Source organism: Artemia sp. Qi Xiang Cuo, chromosome 11 (assembly GCF_049724085.1).
Source record: "Artemia sp. Qi Xiang Cuo chromosome 11, ASM4972408v1, whole genome shotgun sequence".
Classification (NCBI taxonomy): Eukaryota; Metazoa; Arthropoda; class Branchiopoda; order Anostraca; family Artemiidae; genus Artemia; species Artemia sp. Qi Xiang Cuo.
Window position 1 is genome coordinate 6258818 of NC_142804.1, and position 19673 is coordinate 6278490.

General features: G+C 37.0%; 2 protein-coding genes across 2 annotated transcripts in view; one reads left to right on the forward strand and one right to left on the reverse strand.

Annotated features, from left to right (window-relative positions):
* Nucleotides 1-7759, forward strand: part of LOC148946572 (dynein regulatory complex subunit 11-like) — a 130240-nt gene extending 122481 nt beyond the window's left edge. Inside the window, exon 14 of the mRNA XM_089097157.1 lies at nucleotides 5765-7759. Within this exon, the coding sequence (XP_088953283.1) occupies nucleotides 5765-5942 (178 nt within the window). The 3' untranslated portion in view covers nucleotides 5943-7759. The remainder of the gene's footprint in view (nucleotides 1-5764) is intronic.
* Nucleotides 7760-7879: 120 nt separating this feature from the next.
* Nucleotides 7880-19673, reverse strand: part of mRpL41 (mitochondrial ribosomal protein L41) — a 32924-nt gene continuing 21130 nt past the window's right edge. Inside the window, exon 3 of the mRNA XM_089097463.1 lies at nucleotides 7880-8269. Within this exon, the coding sequence (XP_088953589.1) occupies nucleotides 7985-8269 (285 nt within the window). The 3' untranslated portion in view covers nucleotides 7880-7984. The remainder of the gene's footprint in view (nucleotides 8270-19673) is intronic.

Here is a 19673-nt window from a genome sequence, read left to right on the forward strand (position 1 = left end):
AGTCAAATGGGAGAGTGGGCGCGGAAGGAGGTCTAGTCGTCCTTCAAACACTTTCGAAAACCCAAAAGGGCATTAGCCCTTTCTATTTTCAATCGGATGGGCCCTTTTCGAAGTTCCTACAAAAAATCCTTCGATATGAAGTGCCCTGATCTAAACAACAACAACAACAACAAAATAATGCATTATACTCACATCGATCTTTACTATAAAAAGTCAAATATTCCAATCACTTTTGACTATTAAAAAGGGCACTAGGCCTTTCGATTTCCAATCAAATGAGCCCTTTTTGAGTTTCTACGACATAACTTCCTATAAACACCTTATATGCCCCCAGGGCATAAATTACAACCCTTACCCTAAGGGCTGTGAGGGTGGTTGTCATCCTCTAAGACCTAACCAGAACTTTCAACTACGTTAAACAAAATGGCTATCTCAAATTTTGATTGGATGTTTCTGGGAAAATGGTGGGCTTGAGAGGGGCGTTAGTCTTTCTCCAATCATTTTCAACTATTAAAAAAGGCACTAGCCCTTTCAATTTCCAATCAAATGAGCCTTTTTGAAGTTTCTACGACAACGCTTTCATTAAAAACCTTATATGCCCCCAGGGGATAACTTAAAACCCTCGGCCTGAGGGCTGGGGGGATTGTCATCCTCAAAGACCCCATCCTCATCCTCAAATTTCGAGAACTTTTTACTACGTTGAACAAAATGGCTATCTGAAAATTTTCATTGGATGTGTTTGGGGGAATGGTGGGCGTGAGAGGGGGGTTAGTTACCCTCCAATCACTTTCAACTATTAAAAAGGGCACGAACCCTCTCAATTTCCAATTGAATGAGCCCCTTTTGAAGTTTTTACGACAACTCTATCATTAAAAACCTTATATGCCCCCAGGGCATAACTTACAACCTTTGCCCTGGGGACTCTGGGGGGTTTGTCATCCTTAAATACATAATTTCTAGAACTTTCAACTACGTTGAACAAACTGGCTATCTCTAAACTTTGATTGAATGTGTTTGGGGAAATGGTGGGTGTGAGAGGGGGGTTACTTACTCTCTACTCACTTTTGACTATTAAAAAGGGTAATTTCAATTTCCAATCAAATGAGCCCCTTTTTAAACCTTGTATGCCCCCAGGGCATAACTTACAACCCTCGCACTGAGGGCTCTGATGGGGTTATCATCCTCAAAAACCTAATTTCCAGAACTTTCGAGTACTTTGAATAAAATGGCTACCTAAAAATTTTGATTGGATGTGTTTGGGGAAAAGGTGGGCGTGAGAGGGGGGTAAATTTACCTCAAATCACTCGACTATTAAAAGGGCACTAGCCCTATCAATTTTCAATTGAATGAGCCCTTTTTGATGTTTTTACAACGTCGTATTCTTTAAAAACCTTATATGATCCCAGGGCATAACTTATAACCCTTGCTCTGAGGGTTGTGGGAGTGGGATGGGTTGTCATCCTTAAAGACCTAATTTCCAAAACTTTCAACTACGTTGAATAAAATGGCTATCTAAAAATTTTGATTGGATGTATTTGTGGAAAAGGTGGGCGTCAAAGGGGGGTTAGTTGCCCTTAAATCACTTTCGATTATGAAAAAGGGCACTAAACCTTTGATTTTCCAATTGAATGAGCCCTTTTTCAAGTTTTTACGACTAAGATTTCAATAATAACCTGATGTGTCCCCAAGCCATAACTTACAACCCTTTTCCTGAAAACTGTGGGGGGAATGTCCTGCGAAAAGGTATATTTTCCTGAAGTTTAAACTGCGTGGAACAAAATGACTATCTAAAAATTTTTATTGGATATGTTTCGGGAAATGGTGGGCGTGGAAGGGTGTTAGTTGCCTTCCAATCACTTTCGACTATTAAAAAGGGCACTAGCCATTTCAATTTCCAATTGAATGACCCCTTTTTGAAGTTTTTACGACAAAGCGTTCTATAAAAACCTAATGTTCCCCCAAACCATAACTTACAATCCTTGCCTTGAGGGATATAGGGGAGTCTCCTCCTCAAAAAAATAATTTCCAGCTGGAAAACAACAACAATGAACGAAATGGTTATTTAAAAATTTCGATCTCATGTGTGTGGGGAAAAGGTGGGCGAGAGAGGGGGGGCTAGTTGCCCTCAAATCACTTTCGAATATTGAAAAGGTCGCTAGACCTTTGAATTTCCAATCGAATGAGCCCTTTTTCAAATTTCTACGACAAATATTTCAATAAAAACTTATATGCCCCCAGGGCATAACTTATAACTCTTACCCTGAAGACTGCGGGGGAGTGTCCTGGTCAAAGGTATAATTTCCTGAACTTTAACTGCGTGGAACAAAATGGCTATCTCAAAATTTTGGTTGGATGTGTTTGGGGAAATGGTGGGCATCGAAGTGGTGTTATTTGTCTTCCAATTACTTTGGACTATGAAAAAGGGCATTAGCCATTTAAATTTTTAATCGAATGAGCCTTTTTTGAAGTTTCTACGACAACACCTTCTATAAAAACCTTATATGCCACCAGGGCTCAAATTACAACCCTTGCCCTGAGGACTGTGAGGGGGTTGTCATCCTCAAAGACCTAATTTACAGAACTTAAAACTACGTTAAATAAAATGGCTATTTCAAAATTTTGGTTGGATGTGTTTGGGGAAAAGGTGGGCGTCAGGGGGAGGTTAGTTGCCCTACAATCACTTCTGACTATTAAAAAGGGCACTAGCCCTTTAAATTTCCAATCGAATGAGCCTTTTTTGAAGTTTCTACGACAACACGTTTTATAAAAACCTTATATGCCCCCCAAGGCATAACTTACAACCCTTGCCTTGAAGGCTGTGGGGGAGTGTCTTCCTCAAAAAATAATTTCTATGTGGAAATCAACTACGCTGAACAAAATAGCTATCTCAAAATTTTGATTGGATGTGTTTGGGGGAATTATGGGCGTGGGGGCGGGCTAGTTGCCCTCCAATAACTTGCGACTATTAAAAAGGGCACTAGCCCTTTGAATTTCCAATCGAATGAGCCTTTTTTAAAGTTTATACGACAAGGCCTTCTATGAAAACCTTATATGCCCCCAGGGCATAACTTACAACCCTTTCCCTGAAGGCTGTGGGGGAGTGTCCTCCTCAAAAACATAATTTCTATCTGGAAATCAACTACGCTGAACAAAATGGCTATCTCAAAATTTTGAGTGGATGTGTTTGGGGGAATGATGGGCATAGCGGGGGGCTAGTTGCCCTCCAATCACTTTCGACTATTAAAAAAGGTACTAGCCCTTTGAATTTCGAATCGAATGAGCCTTTTTTTAAGTTTCTACGACAACGCTGAACAAAATGGCTATCTCAAAATTTTGATTGAATGCGTTTGTGGAAGGCAACTTCCACACACACAACTTACGACAACTTCTTCGATACGAAGGGCCCTGCTCTAAAGGAAGAAATAATGAATGATACATTGTGCCAACATCGTACTTAAAACCCTTGCCCCGAGGGTTGTGGGGGGAGTGTCCTCCTCAAAAACATATTTTCTATCTGGAAATCAACTACGCTGAACAAAATGGCTATCTCAAAATTTTGATTGGATATGCTTGGGGGAATAGAGGGGCGTGGGGGGGGGGGCTATTTGCCCTCCCATCACTTTCGACTATTAAAAAAGGCACTAGCCACTCCAATATCCAATCCAATGAGCCCTTTTCGAAGTTTCTTTAACAACTCCTTCGATACGAAGTGCCCGGGTTTGGAGAAAGAAAAAAAAAAGAAAATAATAATACATTGTACCCATATCGTTCTTTACTTAGGCAGCGCTTTCGCGCGGCCTATGAAATCAAGATATGTGGGTAAAGCAAACAAGAAAATTTGTCATACTAAAACCAAAATCTTTCAGCGTAATATTATGTTTTACCATTATTAGCTTCCAAATGTTGAGGAAATGTAATTTATTCATGCATTCCATGAGAAAACGGAGGATTTGCTAGATGTTTTCCAGAGAAATTGCCTATGGATTATTTTGGGTACCCGGCTGACTGACCGTATCTCAAACAATAAGCTGTGCGAAAAATGTGGATCAATCCCGCTCTGTAGGGCTATAATGAGAGAAAGGTTGAGATTGCTAGGACACGTTCTCCGGACGAAGAGTGACAGATTGCTCAGAATCGTCTTTATCGGGAAACCGTCTAGGGCCAAACGAAAATAAGGTCGACCCCGAATGGGGTGGGAGGATGTCGTCGGAAAGATTTAAGAGAAATGTGAACTTCTTATGAGGGTATAAAGAGGGAGACTTTTAATAGATCAGAATGGAGGAGTAGCATGCGTAGCTGTGTTGGCCTCAGGCAGATTGGTGCTGCAGTGAGTAGTAGTAGTAGTAGTAGTAGTAGTGGTATTGCATGAGAACTGTATTATTAAAATTTATATTTCCTATAAACATTAGACTTTGCGGCAAACCTGCGGCTCTCATGTGCACTGAAAACAAAACACTTACATTATTGGATTCATTATTTTCATATCTGTTCATTCACCATACAAGAATTGAGATATTGCTTGGAATTTTTCTTAGAAAAAAAAATCTAAACTAGCTTCAAAAATAGGCAAATTCTCCTATTTTTGCATGTTTCAACGAATTTTTTAATGGAAAAAACTGTAAAGAAAATTTCAACAAATACAATTCGATAGATGGATAAAGCTGAATTCCAACTATCAACATCATAACAAAATTACGATAAAACCTTACAACCGTAGGAACAGCTGAAAAAAAAATCATAAACCATAGTTAACACAAAAATTATAATAATAACAATTCCATACAACAAACGTTGCTTTACTAGCATCTAACTCGAGATTACCCGATTTCACCGGGGCGATTTTCTTTCGGCTATAAGGAAATAGCCTACAAGGCTTACTTGGTAGGCCTATAGGTTATTTTTCACATTAGGTATGGAGTGTCAGCCTCAGTTTACTGTTAGTCCCCTCCAAAACATAAAACAGTAGCTCATTCCCTCAAGCAAAGCAACAGAAACAGCTCCATAACAGCAACAAGCAACAGCTCCATCGATTAGTTCAATCTATTTTCTCATGTCTTTTTTGGTTCTCAACATGTTTAAAATTTTAGCCTAAATGTGTTATATACTCTTTTCTCTTTCGCAGGAATGTTTTAGGAATAATTAGGGGAGTTGACACAGCCGACATTCATCATGCTTTGAGGTTATTATTTCCCAGGGGAAGTGTGCTGAACTGTTGATTCTGAAATTATTCTGCTGATTTAAAGGTTTTTGTTTCCGTAAGACTTGTTAAAAGCATACCATATTGCTAAGCAGTGCCGCATAAAGGGGGAGGGGCACTATGGCAAGCTGTACCGGGCAGCTGGGGGTTTATTATTAATCCAATTAAGAAATAAACAAAATCCTCTGAATAAATTAATTTTTATAACGAAATTGGACAAGTTTACTATGACTGATAATGGTGACAATGATAATGCGAGCAGGGGCGAATCTCCAGCATTTTTATTGGAGGGACAAGAGGGGTCCATATCTGGATAGTCAAAGGGCATGGGATTTATAATAATTTTAAGTAATATTCTAAGTAATAGATACAAACTGCTGAGGTAAGATTAGTGCATAAACATAATTTTTTTTTTATTATTTGTGTTGAGAGGGAGAGGTGTAATTAATTTTTTCCTGGAAACGGCCCTGTTCCTAAAGTTCCATGGTTCCTTTCAATAGTCTTGTCCAAATTGGACTTTTGCTTCGTATCTATGGGTTTCTTTCAAAATTTTATTTATTCTTTCAGAGAGGAAATGGAATCCTTCATTTCGTGGTCACAAAAGACACCTCTTGCCAAGAAAGCGCAGAAACTAGCAAAAAATGAAGAAGAAAAGAATAAAGAAGTTATACTACCAGCTGAAAACAAATTAAAAAACAACAAACAGAAGAAAAAGAGCAAAAATCAGATAAAAAAGTGTCTTTAAATTTGAGATTTATCTGTTCACGTTTTTAGTTCTTGTGTTTTTTTTGTGTTTTTTTTTTACCTATCACACAGACACAGTTAATAAGATCCTATTTTACAACTTCTTTCCCTTTCAGTCACAGGGGTGGCGATTCACGAAAACGGAGGGTGGAAAGATTTTTTTTTTTTTAAGATACAGGTTAAAAAAAAGTTTCTTCGGCTTTTTTCAATGAAATTACCAAAAAACAGAATTTTTCAAAGATTTAGGAGAAACAACTGATCCCCGCCCCCCAATTGGCCCTCCTGCTTAGATACACCTACAAATTTTACTTTTAGGTGAAAGATTTTTCTCGAAAAAAAAACAAGTTAAAAATAAAATCAACAAAGTTGTTCATACTAGAGGTATAGCAATGAAAATACGTTACAAGAAGAATTTTACATCTCTTTCTAATTTTAGTCGTATAATATAACAAATACTAATTGAATTCTTTCTTCAATTTGATAAACCATGTGAGGTAGTACTAAAGATTTACTAGTGACATTGATGCCTTTATTTCGGATAAGGGAAAGCCATTGGGAGGCTTCGCCCTTGAGAATTCAAAAAAAAAACTTTTTAAAAATGTTCAAAGATTTAAAAATGAAGTTTCAGTTATCATTTGATACAGTTACTTCTACTCTTTTCCTCAGAGACTACCTCAAAGCTATAAATTTAATGATGGTGAATCCAAACTATTTAATCTATTTGAGACAATAAAGCAATGTTAAAAATATTTGTAACGTGAATTGGCAAATTAAAGTTCAAAACTTAAAACATTTAAGACCCATCTATTTCTGCCAAAACGATGTAAATTAGAATAATTTACATCGTGGTCATAATTTACATTGTGGTCAATATTATGGTCAAAACGAGAGTTGGTATCCCTCAAATAGGGATACATTTTTGAATCATTAGGTTTTTCCACAGTGAATTAGAGCAGAATATTGGGGACCAAGAAGGGAAGAAACTCAAGCCTATCCATGAGAAGAAAATAACATATCCATCTTGCATTATCGAGCAAAATCCTAAAAAAAACTTTTTTTTAACCTAGAAAAAATCTTAGTAGTATTTTTGTCTTTTACTTTCCCTTACGTTGAGTATATCATAAAATAGCCATTGTATAAAGCCATGCTAATTCTTCTGAATCTCCTCTCTTATAATTTTCGTATTATTTTTTAAATGAAGCCTTAATTTTTCAAATAAAGTAAACCAAATTTAAGTAGGGTTCACACCATCGACTTTTGAATCAGTTTGCAACCAATGAAAGGGTTCAATAAGGCCCATTCTTCATGTGTGTCCTCATAGTTAGTACGACCATAATTCGATGCCCGTCAAATTCCTTTGGCCTTAAGTTGTCCCAAAATAGCATACTAATATACTTAAACTGCAGCTATGCAATAATTGTGAAATAATCAATTTTCAGCAAAAAAACAAAACTGGAAAGTTAGCATGTTATTTGCAGTATTAGTTCAGATTCCCCCTACCCTCATATTCATGGTTATCGATTCTGAGGGATCCTTTGGTATCTAACAAGAGCGTTGATTTTAATACACCTGCTTCCCTAATTATATAAATAAAGAATAAAGTATTAGGCTATACAGTCCCTACCGGCTGAGCTGATCTCAGTCTCATGACCCTTCAGCCAGAAAGTGCAATGAGGGATTGACTGCCGACCATCCTGTGCTTTCACACACCCTTCACCCTTTCTGTTTACCTTCCCCAGATATCTCTAGGTACCCATTTAGAGCTGGTTCGACTATGGCTGAGCTTACAGAGTCACGCCACTGAACAATGTTTCAAACCAAATAATCAGCAGCGCCAGAACCCGAACCCATGTCTTCACGGACAAAGATCTTGAAGTCTAACGTGCTAACTACTCAGCTAGTACGATTCCCTAGTTATAATGTATAATAAATTTACAAGTTAACTATAGGTAAGATTAAATACTTATCTTTCTTTATTCACAAAAAGAAGTTTGTTTCACTTTATTACTTTATTCACTTTATTCTTCTACGGACGTACTAATACTACTTGCGCGATTTGTCCATGCCTATTCGGAGCTTGGGCATTTCTAATTCAATTTTGGGTTCAACCCGAAAGATATCTGAACCCGTCTGCCTCGCTCGCATTTCGGCCTGTACGGAAGTCAATTTTTCATGTTCATTTGGTTCTAGTGACTCTCCGTTTTCACTCAACTTTCCTTCTTTGAAGTCTTTCACAATTTTGTCATAGTAGACAGCATTGAATAAATCTTCTGCTTTAAATTCATTAGTTACAACTTCTGGAGCACGGTAAGAGACGTACGGCTTCAACTGCAAAAGAAGAAAATGGGAGTTTTTAGTAGAGTCGATTTCAAATTTATTAGGCTCATGTAGGTATATTTTTACGCAAAATATTTATCAATTTTTTCTAAAAAGTGAACAGCTTCTTTGTATGGTTCTGAAGCATTGGGCGCTCCAAAAAACGGAGAAAGATTTGCTAGATGTTTTCCAGAGAAATTGCCTACGGAATGTTTTGGATACCAGTCTGACTGACCGTATCTCAAACAGTAGGCTGTACGAAAAGTATGGTTCAATCCCGCTTTCTAGGGCTGTGATGAGAGAAAGGTTGAATAAATAATACCAAAGTAGTTTTTTTTTATTGTTTATGCACATTGTTAATATTTATTTCATTGATGTACCTCATGAATATTCCACCGCAACTGATGAATTGTTACTGACATCACAGTAGAGAGAATATACAGTATCCAAAAAGGTTATACCCTCTGTTATAAAAAATTGAAATACACTTAAACCTACACTAGATAAATACACTGCCTTTGCACATGCGCAATTCTGATGTACACATCACAGTATACCTATGAAAAAACCTTGTTTTTTGCTAGGCAGCAACTTAACTAACGTTGTGACGTATTTGCTCAGACCCTATACGCCTGGTATGAAATGTGCATCATATTTGGAAAAAGAAGCGGCTACAGTATACAGTGACTGACATTAACAAAAGAGAAACACATTTCAACGCACATGACATACGACAGAAGCATGTGCAGTAGAAGTCATGATGCATTTGTGTGAACAAGTTTTAACCAATATTTTCAACCAGTACGAGCTTGACCGAAGCAGGGTTTTCCAGCTAAAAACAGCTACATTCAATACGGGTGTATCAGCAGTTTCTGGCCTAACCTCTTTTTTTCTATATTAACAACCATTTAAGCAGGCCCGGTTTTACCAATAGGTCCACTAGGATCGTCCCTAGGGGCGCGCAATGCGAGGGGGGGGGAAGACAATAAATTATCCATGAGTGATTTTTTTCCTTTAACTAAAACTGAACTGATATGATTTATCGTCAAGTGCCTGCGCCGCCGCGCTGCCTACTCGCAGAAAACTGATTTTAAAACAACACAGGAATTCCACGGTCACTTATAATCTGTCAGATTTCACCCAAGAATGTCAGCTGAGAGTTTGGTATAACCTCTCTCTTTAATTACTTTTGGCTCATCAGTTGTGTTCTGTTCAGTGCTTCCACTATCCCCGAATTTTCGGGGATTTCCCCAAAAATCTTGCAAAAACGGAGCGGCAAAAACGCTTGGGCTTAGAAGCGTCAAAGCTTTAAATCTGGCCATGCATTTAGGGCTTCTTCTAGAGTGACTTATTGAAGTTTGAGAGCCTGCTCAATACAATATGGGATTATGCGAAATACTTGGAACCAGTAGTGTCGATTGGGGGGGGGGTACCTATCTAGACATCCCCCCCCCCCCGAGAAGCTGAAAAATGTGTTTTGGGGGGCATTTCCATTGACAAAAAAGGACAGATTGCCCCCCCCCCATATTTTGAAAAATATATCCCCCCCCTAAATTTTCCTGATTTGAACCCACTACTCACAGCGGACGTTTAAGCCCATCCAATCTCAATTAATATGCTTGTTGTATGAATCTAAGAGAGGAAAGGAAATAATAAATGATAAATAAAACCAAAAAAGGGTGAGAAAACGAGGATTTTGTCAGCCAGTGGTAAAATATGAAAACGGAAAACCAGCAAATATTTCGACAAGGACCTCCGCCAACTCTTCCTCGGTGCTAAAAACAAAACAAAAAAAAAAAAAAAAAAAAAAAAAAAAAACAACAAGAATCTAACCTTTTAGAGTTCACTACACAAGATCAGAACAAACACTCAAATATGCTTGTTGTCGGACGTTCATCCAAATATTGTTTTTTGAGTGTATATTTTACGGATTGAGATTATTTGTCAAGAAAATTCAGGCCTTTCTGGGAGAAAGCCAGCTTATGGTTCGCACGTGTTAGCTTACAGAACACTGGCAGCAAACACAATGTCCGTCTACCCCTTCTTTGATTAGATTATTTTTAGAGGTCAATATACATCGAGATCATTGAACTTTCTTAGTCATCAGTAAATTTTTAATTATGAAAATAATAACAATACGACTACTAACAACTCATTGCAGCACCAAACCTCCTGAGGCCAACACAGCTATGCACGCTCTTCCTCCACCCCAATCTATTCAAAGTCTCCCTCTTTATACCCTCCCAATAAGTTCCTTAAATATTTCCTTACGACATCCTCCCACCCCATTCGGGACGTACAGCTTAGTGTTTCGGATACGGACAGTCCCTGGGGTGCCCAAAACAATCCGTTCAAAGTTACCCATTTTGATCAAACTTTTCACTTTGATTCGACTTTTTTTGCTTCTATTTGATTCGGGAGGGGGCGCTGTAATTAATTTTTCCGCAGGCACCATCAACCCTAGGAACGGCTCTGGGTGTATAACTAAATAACAAATAAAATTTTACCTGATATTAATCAACATAATGACCGGAATCTTCCCGTCTTTATCAATAACTCCTTTCCATAGGGCCTTCCATCAATCCTTGAAATCAAGGAGATGACCATGAACCCCCTCAAATTAACTGGCAAGCTATATACTAAGAATAAAAAAAACATTGGTAAAAGAACTTTTGAGATTTATTGCATTTAGATGCAATATTTGTTAATTTTGAATTTTATTCTAAGCTGATCCAAACCCTGAATTATTTATTAGCACGTGTTTATTAGACTTATCTAAATAATAATAAGAACAAGAAAAGAAAACAACGAAAACTGTTCTGCAGTGACTTAACCTCTCAATTATCTCGATATCAAAGATTATGCAACGGTGAATGGAAGGGTAAGAGGAGTAGATAAGCCATATAGTCAGAACGTTATATTCGTGAAAGTCTTACTTTTACAGCAATGGGTATCAATTGAGGCCTCATTTTCAGGATTACGAGAAGATCGATCAAGCGGACAGCTTCACCTACCTAGGTAGTATCATAGGCAGCGCGATAGCCTATATCGCGCTGCCTAAGTAAAGAACGATGTGGGCACAATGTATTATTTATTTTTCTTTTTTCTTCTTCATACCCGGGCACTTCGTGTCGAAGGAGTTGTCGTAGAAACTTAGAAAAGTTTGGAGGGCAACTAACAATGTATCATTTATCATTTTTTCCTTTAGAGCAGGGCACTTTGTATCGAAGAAGTTGTCGTAAAAACTTCGAAAAGGGCTCATTCAATTGGAAATTGGAGTGACTTGTGCCCTTTTTAATGGTCGAAAGTAATCGTAAGGCAACTAACACCCCTTCCGCGCCTACCATTTCCCGAAACACATCTAATCAAAATTTTGAGATAACCATTTTGTTTAGCCTAGTTGACTTCTAGATAGAAAATATATTTTTAAGGAGAACACTCCCACACAGCCTTCAGGGCAAGGGTTGAAAGTTATGCCCTGGAGACATATAAGGTTTTTATGGAAGGCGTTGTCGTAGAAACTTCAAAAAATGTTCATTCGATTGGAAATTTAAAGGGCTAGTGCCCTTTTTAATAGTCGAAAGTGATTAGAGGGCAACTAGCCCCCTCCCCCCACGCCCATTATTCCTCCAAACACATTGAATCAAAATTTTGAAATAGCCATTTTGTTCAGCGTAGTTGATTTCCAGATAGAAAAGATGTTTTTGAGGAGGACACTCCCCTACAACTCTCGGGGCAAGGGTTTTAAGTTATGCCCTGGGGGCATATAAGGTTTTTATAGAAGGCGTTGTCGTAGAAACTTCAAAAAAGGCTCATTCGATTGGAAATTAATGGGCTAGGGCCCTTTTTGATAGTCGAAAGTGATTGGAGGGCAACTAGCCCACGCCCATCATTCCCCCAAACACATCAGTAGTAAGGGTATAATAGATTGAAAACCTACAAAAAAACCTACATGAATATGCGTGTAGTTTAACCGGTACATTGACTTACCAGGGTCAGTCACCTATTACTACGAACGGTACATGCCTTACCAGACGGGTTTTCTGAGGTAACACCCATTTTTTGGGGTCAATCGGTGAGAGAGAGCGGCGGTTGGTCCATATATGGTAACCTGATTAGTTGGTTTTTAAAAAACTTGGCAAGGTATAATGTACTCAAGCAAAAACCCTATAAAATGTTCATACACTACATTCCAATTTTCATTATGTTTTAACACATTGTTTATAGTACACCTACGCCTGAGGCATGAATATGCGTGTAGTTTAACCGGTACATTGACTTACCAGGGTCAGTCACCTGTAACTTGATTAGTAGTTTTTTTTTGTTTTTTTTTAAACTTGGCAACGTATAAGAGACGACTTTTATTTTTTTTTTAAACTGGCATTTTTTCAATGAAGCCCATAGCACTTTGCAGAAACCCGTGAATGTAGGACTGAAAGTCCATTCGTACTATATCTGAATCCAGTTACTAATCAAGTTAGTGTGACCGCCATTTTTTGATCTGGTTAAGTGGGTATAATCTGGTTTGGTTCGTTATTGCGAGAGGCTTACTCAATTTACATCTTAGTGTTAACTGGATGATCTAATTGCGTAGGTACTAAAGGAACATTTGAAGGTGGAGAAAAAAGGGGTAATTAGTGATTGGATAATTTTAACAAGAAATGACTGAAAAGTGTTTTGGAGGAGATGGAATGAATGTGTACCGTATAATACACAAGTGATGATTTGCACAGTGTTGTCAATTTTAAATAGTTTAGAAATAAAAAAAATTAACATGAAATGGCTGAAAAGTGTTTTGAGTGAGTTGAATTGCACGAGGGTTGACTTGCACGAGGGTTCAGTTACATGAGGATTCAGTTACACGGGGATTAGTTAATTGGGGGCGAGTAGCACGGAGGTTCAGTTGTACAGGGTTTCAGTTATACAGGGGTTCAGTTACATGGGGGGTTCAGTTGCACGGGGGTATCTGCTATAAAAAACACTTCATTCTAAACAAATACGAACATTTTGAAAAGCAGACAAAAAATTGGACACTATAATCAGAATTATTTGATTAACATTTAAAAAGGGGTAATGAGATATGTGATCTGTATAATACACTACTGATGTTTGATAAGTATTGTCAATTTAAAATCGAACCTAACGGTTCATGTCGTCCCCTATTTCTGCGGGCTGGAATGCGTAATTTTTGGAAGGAAATGAACTGCGTTACGGGGAAGGCTCCAAGACCCGTCATTACCGTATTTTTGAGCAGGTGAGGGGGAGAAGGTGATAGTATTCCAATACTATAATTCAAGCATAATATAATTTATGCTCCTAGTAGAAGCTCGTAAAGCCCTTCCCCCTCCCCGCGCTAGGATTATTGCCTGGCTGTACCACTACATACAGAGAATTAAGGTGATAGAATTCCGATACAATAAGTCAAGTATAATAGAATTTATGCTCCTAGTGGAACCTCGTAAAACCCTTCCCCCTCTCCCGCACTAGGATTATTGCCTAGCTGTGACAAAGGATATTACCTCTAAATACAGAGAATTAAGGTGATAGTATTCCGATACAATAAGTCAAGTATACTAGAATTTATGCTCCTAGTGGAAGCTCGTAAAACCCTTCCCCTCCCCGCGCTAGGATTATTGCCTAGCTATGACAATGGATATTACCTCTAAATACAGAGAATTAAGGTGATAGTATTCCGATACAATAAGTCAACTATAATAGAATTTATGCTCCTAGTGGAAACTCGTAAAACCCTTCCCCCTCCCCGCGCTAGGATTATTACCTGGCTGTGTCAATGGAGGCTGTGACAATGGATATTACCTCTAAATATAGAGAATTAAGGTGATAGTATTCCGATACAATAAGTCAAGTATAATAGAATTTATGCTCCTAGTGGAATTTCGTAAAACCCGTCCCCCTCTCCCGCACTAGGATTATTGCCTAGCTGTGACAATGGATATTACCTCTAAATACAGAGAATTAAGGTGATAGTATTCCGATACAATAAGTCAAGTATAATAGAATTTATGCTCCTAGTGGAAACTCGTAAAACCCTTCCCCCTCCCCGCGCTAGGATTATTGCCTAGCTATGACAATGGATAAGCACTAGTAGATAGAGTGCTAAAAACATCAGAATCGACTTCAGAGGACATGTTATATCACGGGAAGAGGTTTTGAAAATCCCCTTCCCCCAAACTCAAAATTTTCCAAAATTCTACTTTAGAAGCTTTTAAGATATTTCTAAAGCACTAATAGATACAGTGCTAAAAACATCAGAATCGACTTCAGAGGACACGTTATATCACGGGAAGAGGTTTTGAAAATCCCCCTCCCCCCAAACTCAAAATTTTCCAAAATTCTACTTTAGAAGCTTTTAATATATTTCTAAAGAACTAGTAGATAGAGTGCTAAAAACATCAGAATCGACTTCAGAGGACATGTTATATCACGGGAAGAGGTTTTGAAAATCCCCCTCCCCCCCAAACTCAAAATTTTCCAAAATTCTACTTTAGAAGCTTTTAAGATATTTCTAAAGCACTAATAGATACAGTGCTAAAACATCAGAATCGACTTCAGAGGACACGTTATATCACTGGAAGATGTTTTGAAAATCAACCTTCCCCCCCCCCCAAACTCAAAATTTTCCTAAATTTTACTTTAGAAGCTTGTGTGTGTCTCTTTGGGCTTTTTGTGTCTCTTCGGCCTGTGTGTATGTCTCTACAAATGTAGAAAAACCCGTGTGGGTGACTTGAAATAAAAAAAATTTAACAAGACATGACTGAAAAGTGTTATTCTTTAGTTCAAATGTAGAAAAAACCCATGTGAGTGAGTTGAAATAAAAATTTTTTTTAACAAGAAATGACTGAAGTGTTTTGGAGGAGATGGCTTGATTGACAGAAAGATGTATTAGCGATGTTATAGTGGAGGGCGATAATGTCTTCAAAGTCAAGGTTATAAGAAAAAAAAGTTCCGAATATTTTTGTCGGTTTGTAGTTTACCCACTAATATCAATATCAGTAATGATTGTATTTGAACTTTCTCCAAGTTGATCAAATTGGTCTCTAAACGCTTTATGATAAAAAAATAGTTTGGGACAAGAAAAAAAATTAAAATACTGTCATGAAATCATTTTCTACACTCAGAGAAGTGTTTTTTTTGTGTTATTTTTTATTTGTTGTTTTGGTAGTTTTGTGTGTGTGTGTGTGTGTGTGTAAGTTTTTTTTTGTGTGTGTAAGTTTTTGTTTTTTTTTGTGTGTGTGTGTAAATTTTTTGTGTGTGTGTGTGTGTGTGTGTGTGAGTTTTTATGCATGTGTAAGTTGTTTTTTTTTTGTGTGTCTGTAAGTTTTTTTTTTGTGTGTGTGTAAGTTTTTGTGTGTGTGTGTAAGTTTTTGTGTGTGTGTAAGTTTTTGTGTTTTTATAAATTTTTGTGTGTGTGTGTGTGTGTGTGTGTGTAAGTTTGTGTGGGGACAAGAAAAAAACCTAAAATAATTTCATTATATCATTTTCAACGCTCATAGAAGTTTTTTTTTTGTGTGTGTAAGTTTTTTTTTGTTTTTTTGTAATTTTTGTGTGTGTTTTTTTTTTTTTTTGTTTTTTTAAGTTTTTTTTTGTGTGTGTGTGTAAGTTTTTTTTTTGTATGTGTTTGTCTGTGTGATTTTTTATGTGTGTGTAAGTTGTTTTTTTGTGTCTGTAAGTTTTTTTTGTGTGTGTGTGTAAGTTTTTATGTGTGTGTAAGTTTTTGCGTGCATGTAAATTTTTGTGTGTGTATGTAAGTTTTTGTGGGTGTGTAAGTTTTTGTGTTTGTGTAAGTTTTTGTGTGTGTGTGTGTGTGTAAGTTTGTGTGGGTGTGTGTGTAAGTTTTTATGTGTGTGTGTAAGTTTATGTGTGTGTGTGTGTTTGTGTGATTTTTTACCATAAACTCTAGTTTCCTATATAAAAATTATGGAAAATACAATTCTATCGTTCAAATGTGAAACTTAGTTCCATTCTCTGGTTCAAATGCAGAAAAACCCGTGTGGGTGAGTTGAAATAAAAAAATTTAACAAGAAATGACTGAAAAGTGTTTTGGGGGAGATGGTTTGATTGGCAGAAGGATGTATTAGTGAAGTTATAGTGGAGGGCGACAAAGTCTTCAAAGTCAAGGCTATAAGAAAAAAAGTTCTGGATATTTTTGTAAGTTTGTAGTTTACGCACTAATATCATATCAGTAACGATTCGAGGATGTTACCCCATTTATCGATAATCAGGCAATTTTCTCAAGCTCTTGGTCAGAAATAGAGGCTGTTTCCAAAGATTTAGAATAAGATAAAAATTGTCAGGTGTGGCTCCCCGCGCTAGGATTATTGCCTAGCTGTGACAATGGATATTACCTCTAAATACAGAGAATCAAGGTGATAGTATTCCGATACAATAAGTCAAGTATAATAGAATTTATGCTCCTAGTGGAACCTCGTAAAACCCTTCCCCCCCTCCCGCCCTAGGATTATTGCCTAGCTGTGACAATGGATAGTACCTCTAAATACAGAGAATTAAGGTGATAGTATTCCGATACAATAAGTCAAGTATACTAGAATTTATGCTCCTAGTGGAAGCTCGTAAAACCCTTCCCCTTCCCCGCGCTAGGATTATTGCCTAGCTATGACGATGGATAAGCACTAGTAGATAGAGTGCTAAAAACATCAGAATCGACTTCAGAGGACATGTTATATCACGGGAAGAGGTTTTGAAAATCCCCTTCCCCCCAAACTCAAAATTTTCCAAAATTCTACTTTAGAAGCTTTTAAGATATTTCTAAAGCACTAATAGATACAGTGCTAAAAACATCAGAATCGACTTCAGAGGACACGTTATATCACGGGAAGAAGTTTTGAAAATCCCCTCCCCCCAAAGTCAAAATTTTCCAAAATTCTACTTTAGAAGCTTTTAAAATATTTCTAAAGTACTAGTAGATAGAGTGCTAAAAACATCAGAACCGACTTCAGAGGACATGTTATATCACGGGAAGAGGTTTTGAAAATCCCCCTTCCCCCAAACTCAAAATTTTCCAAAATTCTACTTTAGAAGCTTTTAAAATATTTCTAAAGCACTAATAGATACAGTGCTAAAAACATCAGAATCGACTTCAGAGGACACGTTATATCACGGGAAGAGGTTTTGAAAATCCCCCTCCCCCAAACTCAAAATTTTCCCAAATTTTACTTTAGAAGCTTGTGTGTGTCTCTTTGGGCTTTTTGTGTCTCTTCGGACTGTGTGTATGTCTCTACAAATGTAGAAAAACCCGTGTGGGTGAGTTGAAATAAAAAATTTAACAAGAAATGACTGAAAAGTGTTATTCTTTGGTTCAAATGTAGAAAAAACCCGTGTGAGTGAGTTGAAATAAAAATTTTTTTTAACAAGAAATGACTGAAAAGTGTTTTGGAGGAGATGGCTTGATTGACAGAAGGATGTATTAGCGAAGTTATAGTGGAGGGCGACAATGTCTTCAAAGTCAAGGCTATAAGAAAAAAAGTTCCGAATATTTTCATCGGTTTTTAGTTTACGCACTAATAACAATATCAGTAATGATTCTATTTGAATTTTATTCAAGTTTATCTAATTAGTCTCTAAATAGTTCATGATAAAAAAAAATAGTTTGGGACAAGAAAAAAAAAACTAAAATAATGTTATGAAATCATTTTAAACACTCAGAGAAGTGTTTTTTTTGTGTGTAAGTTTTTTTTTGTGTATGTGTAAGTTGTGTGTGTGTTAGTTTTTTTTTTTGTGTGTGTTTTTTTGTTTTTTTTGTGTGTGTGTAAATTTTTTTTTGTGTTTGTGTGTGTGTCAGTTTTTATGTGTGTGTAAGTTTTTTTTTTGTGTCTGTAAGTTTTTTTTGTGTGTGTGTGTAAGTTTTTGTGTGTTTGTGTAAGTTTTTGCGTGCATGTAAATTTTTGTCTGTGTGTGTAAGTTTTTTTAGGTGTGTAAGTTTTTGTGTTTGTGTAAGTTTTTTTGTGTGTGTGTGTGTGTGTGTAAGTTTGGGTTGTGACAAGAAAAAAAAAAACTAAAATAATGTCATGAAATCATTATCAACACACAGAGAAGTTTTTTTTTGTGTAAGTTTTTGTGTGTGTATGTGTTTGTTGTGGGGGTCTGTGTGTAAGTTTTTTTTTTGTGTAAATTTTTTTTGTGTGTGTAATTTTTTTTTTGTGTCTGTGTGTGTGTGTGAGTTTTTATGTTTGTGTAAGTTTTTTTTTTTTGTGTGTGTCTGTAAGTTTTTTTTTTGTGTGTGTGTGTAAGTTTTTGTGTGTGTGTGTAAGTTTTTATGTGTGTGTAAGTTTTTGCGTGTATGTAAATTTGTGTGTGTGTGTAAGTTTTTGTGGGAGTGTAAGTTTTTGTGTTTGTGTAAGTTTTGTGTGTGTGTGTGTGTGTGTGTGTTAGTTTGTGTGTGTGTGTGTGTGTGTGTGTGTGTGTGTAGTTCTTATGTGTGTGTGTAAGTTTCTGTGTGTGTGTGTGTGTGTGTGTGTGTGATTTTTGAACATAAGCTCTAGTTTCCTATAAGAAAATTATGGAAAATATAATTCTATCGTTCAAATGTGAAACTTAGTTCCATTCTCTGGTTCAAATGTAGAAAAACCCGTGTGGGTGAGTTGAAATAAAAAATTTTAACAAGAAATGACTGAAAAGTGTTTTGGGGGAGATGGTTTGATTGGCAGAAGGATGTATTGGTGAAGTTATAGTGGAGGTTGACAAAGTCTTCAAAGTCAAGGCTATAAGAAAAAAAATTTCTGGATATTTTTGTAAGATTGTAGTTTATGCACTAATATCATATCAGTAACGATTCGAGGATGTTTCCCCATTTATCGATAATCAGGCAATTTTCTGAAGCTCTTGGTCAGAAATAGAGGCTGTTTCCAATGATTTAGAATAAGAAAAAATTGTCAGGTGTGGGACTCAAACCTACGACCCCATATAGGGTTGATGTTAGTGTTGTCAGTCAAAAGCTATGACCTTGAGAAAAGAGCTTGAGAAAATTGCCTGACTATCGAAAAATGGGGGAAACATCCCCCCAAAAGTCGACAGGAAGGCCCCCTTCCAGCGCTGTCTCGTAGCTTTTGACTAAAATATGCAACGTCTATATAGCTTTATTTATTTTTTTTATGCTTAATTTAGACGAGGGTACGGGTGCGCCCGTAAACGCGGCGAAATTAAACTTAAAAAAATTAAATAAAGCAATGTCGAGATTGCATATTTTATTCAACATATCCGAGAAAGCGCTGGAGGGGAGCATTCCTGTCGACTTTTGGGGGGATGTTTCCCCCATTTTTCGATAGTCAGGGAATTTTCTCAAGCTCTTTTCTCAAGGTCATAGCTTTTGACTGACAACACTAACATCAACCCTATATGGGGTCGTGGGTTCGAGTCCCACACCTGACAATTTTTTTCT